At 61.1% G+C, this 3,626-nt stretch overlaps 1 protein-coding gene across 1 annotated transcript; it reads left to right on the forward strand.

Moving 5' to 3' along the window:
- Window positions 1-726: 726 nt before the first annotated feature.
- Window positions 727-3,267, forward strand: LOC144266292 (bone marrow proteoglycan-like). The gene is given in 6 exon segments (XM_077819735.1): window positions 727-781; window positions 1,220-1,301; window positions 1,303-1,399; window positions 2,245-2,379; window positions 2,808-2,919; window positions 3,209-3,267. Coding segments are annotated over 6 exon segments (540 nt in total).
- The last annotated feature ends 359 nt before the right edge of the window (window positions 3,268-3,626 follow it).

Raw genomic sequence — 3,626 nt, forward strand, 5'->3', positions numbered from 1 at the left:
CTTGATTGGGCACTTACTGAGAATAGCCCCTTCTCAAGAAGCTGACCAAATGCTTCACTGAGGCTACTTAGAATCAAAACACATTGAGATACAAGTACATAGCCAATATTCATAACTTCAACTACAAAAATGATACACCCATACAGATAATGTAATCATAACCAGCAAATCATAACCTTTCCATAGACACCTTACATGATAACCTTTGTACAATATTCGCTGCAAATATATAACAATGGTTGCAACAATGACCTATACAGTCACAGTTTATGTCAGTAATGTCACAGGGGGTGAACCCAGAACCTCATAGGGTCTATGGGGAGTTGGGGGCACTTTATAGACAGCTCGTTTGTAGACCCACCCGCCGATGGCCCCTAGGGAGAGACATGGAGCAGTTTGTGGGTCACAGCCGAGGCTGGGTGTGGAGGTGTCGCAAGCCGTGGGGTACAGGTGTGGGGGAGCACAATAGGCCCATCCCCAGCTTCGTCCTCCAGCTCAATATAAGGGGCTTGGCTGGCTGGAGGAGGAAGTCAGAGATGAGAGGTGAGGAGGGAGGGGCTCTAAGTGCAGAGCGTCAGTCTGGGCTCGGTGAGGTTGGCGGAGGGCTCCAGGCTGGGGGTCAGTGTGGGCTCCATGGGGGTGGCTCTAGGCAGTGAAGAGCTGTATGTGGGTGTGGGGTGTCTATCTGTCTCTGTCTCACGGTGTCTCCCCCCAGGTCTGCATGAGATGAAGCTGTTCCTGGCGCTCGCCCTGCTGGGAGCCGTCTCTAGTCGCCGTCTCTGTAAGTCCTGGTGCCACCTGAATAGACCCTCCTCCCTCAGCCCTGGGGGGAGCCTGACCCAAGGCCACTGCCTCCAATGGGGACCCCCTACAGAGGGCTCCTGCATGGGCCCCTTGGGTTTGGGTGAGACTCCAGCACGGACAGTACAGGGCTTTATTATCCCCAGACCTCTGCTCTCACTGACACCCAGCCCCACTGCATTCTGGACACTGGGGTTCTCCGACCCCCACCCTTGTTCTGTCCTGGCACCTGGGTTCCCCAACCTCCACTGACCCCCAGCCATGATTTGTCTCAGACCCAGACACCATGTATGTGCCCCCCAGCCCCTGCCGTTGTACCCCCTGGTCCATGCAGCCATGCAGACCCTCTCCCTGGTAGTTTGCGGTCTGGGGTGCACAATGGGGCTGGAAGGGCCTATTGGTCTCTCTCGCCCGGCAGCTGAGGGCACCCTGGAGCAGGAGGAACTAGTCGAGCAGGACAGGTCTGTTTTGGAGGAGGAGCTCGGGGAGCTGGAGCCACCGCCCGGGGGAGGGCAAGAGTTTCACGGGGAGAGGTGCAGTGGGCCAGAGGCTTCGTTACGAAGTGGTGAAACAGGACAAGACCTTTCATGGGGCCATGGTGAGTATAGGGGGAAGCGGGAAGGGAAAGGTGGTGCATGGGGGCAGCGGATGGTCTATGGGGCTCTCAGATGATGCATGGCAGTGGTGGATAGGATATGGGGCTGGTGGATGGGATGCACAGGACAGTGAATGTGCCATGGGGTTGGCTCATAGTGCGAGGGGCTGGTTTATGGTGCGTGGGGGTGGTGAATGGTGCATGGGGCTGGACGACGGGGTGTGGGGGGCACCAGATGATACATGGATCTGGCTTACGGTGCGTGTGGACAGTGGAGGGTGTGCGGCGTGGCTGATGGGAGCAGTGGATGATGCACGGGGCTGGAGGATGGGGTGTGTGGGGCATCGGATGATGCGCTGGGCTGAAGGACAGGGCATGGGGGGTGCTGGATGGTGCATAGGGCTGAAGGATGGGAGGCAGTGGATGATGCGTGGGGCTGGAGAACGGGGGGCACTTGATGGTGCATGTGGCAGTGGCTGTGGCCTGGAGGGTCTGGAGATCAGGGCGTGGGGGGTGCTGGATGGTGCGTGGGGCTGGCTCATGGGGTGTTGGGGTGGTGGATGGTGCATGGGGCTGGAGGACGGGGGGTAGTGGATGATGCGTGGGGATGGAGAATGGTGTGCAGGGGCAGTGGATGATGCGTGGGGCTGGCTCATTGTGCGTGGGAGTAGTGGATGGTGCGTGGGGCTGGAGGATAGGGCATGGGGGGTGCTGGATGGTGCGTGGGGCTGGAGGATGGGGGGCAGTGGATGATGGGTGGGGCTGGAAGACGGGGGGCACTCGATGGTGCATGTGGCAGTGGCTGTGAGCTGGTCTCTGTCTACGCCCCACCCTCTCTCTCCACACAGACCAAGTGCACCCAGATGTTCCGCGGCCACCTGGCCTCCATCCACAGCAACTCGGCCAATAAGCAACCGCACAGCGCAGCGAGCTTAATTACCCACTGGGGCCAGGTGTGGGTCGGGGGCATCACCTCCTCCTCAGTAAGGAGATTGTCTGGCCCTGCTGCGCCATCCACTCCTGCCAGGACACCCAAACTCCCTATTATTGGGGGATGACCCATCCCCCACTGAAGCTCTGTGTCTCCATCTGGGACCCCACTCTGGGCAGCCCCAGCCCAAGCCCGACCGCCCCCTGTGAGTCAGCCCTGGGGGACTCTGACAGTTTGGGGCTTTGTCCCAGCTTCCTCCATGGCCAGGAGTCTCCTTGAGGTCCGTTGACCTTGGCTGCCCATGAGGTGCCTGGGGCCGGTGCCAGGGCACAGACTGGTGCCAGTGTGTGCTGGGTGTGTCCTGCCCCCCACCCAGTGAGCCCGCAGCCCCTGGCTATAGCCCATGGACTCTGCCGGCTCAGAGGTGGCCCCGGCCCCTTGGGGAGGTCCCTGATCCTACCCCAGCAGCTCCCCTTGCAGGGCGGACGCACATTATCCCACTGGATGGACCGCACCCCCCAGAACTACTCCAACTGGGCCAGCGGGAACCCCAGCAGCTCTGGGGAAACCTGTGTCGCCCTGTGCACCGCAGGTCAGGGACCACTGGGGCTAGGTGGGGCTTGGGGGTTAGGGTTGCAGCGGGAGCCTGGGTTAGGTGTGGCCCTGGATGCTGGGGTGGGGGGTATGTGTGGTGCAGGGGCTAGGTTGGGCCCCAGGCTGGGGGATAGGTGGAGCACCGGGCCGGGGAGAGCCGGGTCTAGGTGGGGCCCTGGGGGCTGGGGCCAGGGGGAGCCAGGCCTAGGAGGGGCTTGTGGGGGAGCTGGGGTTTGCTTGGTGCCAGCTGCTGACCAGGAGGGCACTAACATCTCTGTCTCTGCCAGATGGTCATTGGAGAAGCACCGACTGCCAGACTCTCCTGCCCTTTATCTGTGAGCACTGAGGTGGCTGCTCCCCGTACGGGGTCCCACTGTCCTCAGTGCTCTGCAGGCCTGGGACTATCCACTCCACCCTGCTGGAGGCGCCCCTCTCCCTGGACTTGGCTCTGCTCTCAGGCTTGCCCCAGCTCCCCAGGAGGGGCAGCTTCTGTCCCCTGCTCTCGGTCATTGCTGTGACTCCCCGCAGTAAAACAGCGCTTCACTCATCTCCCCCGCGTGCCGCTCCTTCCTGCTTTGAGACACTGAGGGCCCTGTATGCTCCATAGGGCTGAACCAGAGGGAAAGAGGGCTGGGTCCTGAAGGGCTGCCTGTCAGCATCTGCCCTGGCTCTAGCAGCTTCACCCCAAGGTGGGAACATCTGTCT

The sequence above is a fragment of the Eretmochelys imbricata genome, chromosome 6 (genome assembly GCF_965152235.1).
Source record: "Eretmochelys imbricata isolate rEreImb1 chromosome 6, rEreImb1.hap1, whole genome shotgun sequence".
Lineage (NCBI taxonomy): Eukaryota > Metazoa > Chordata > Testudines > Cheloniidae > Eretmochelys > Eretmochelys imbricata.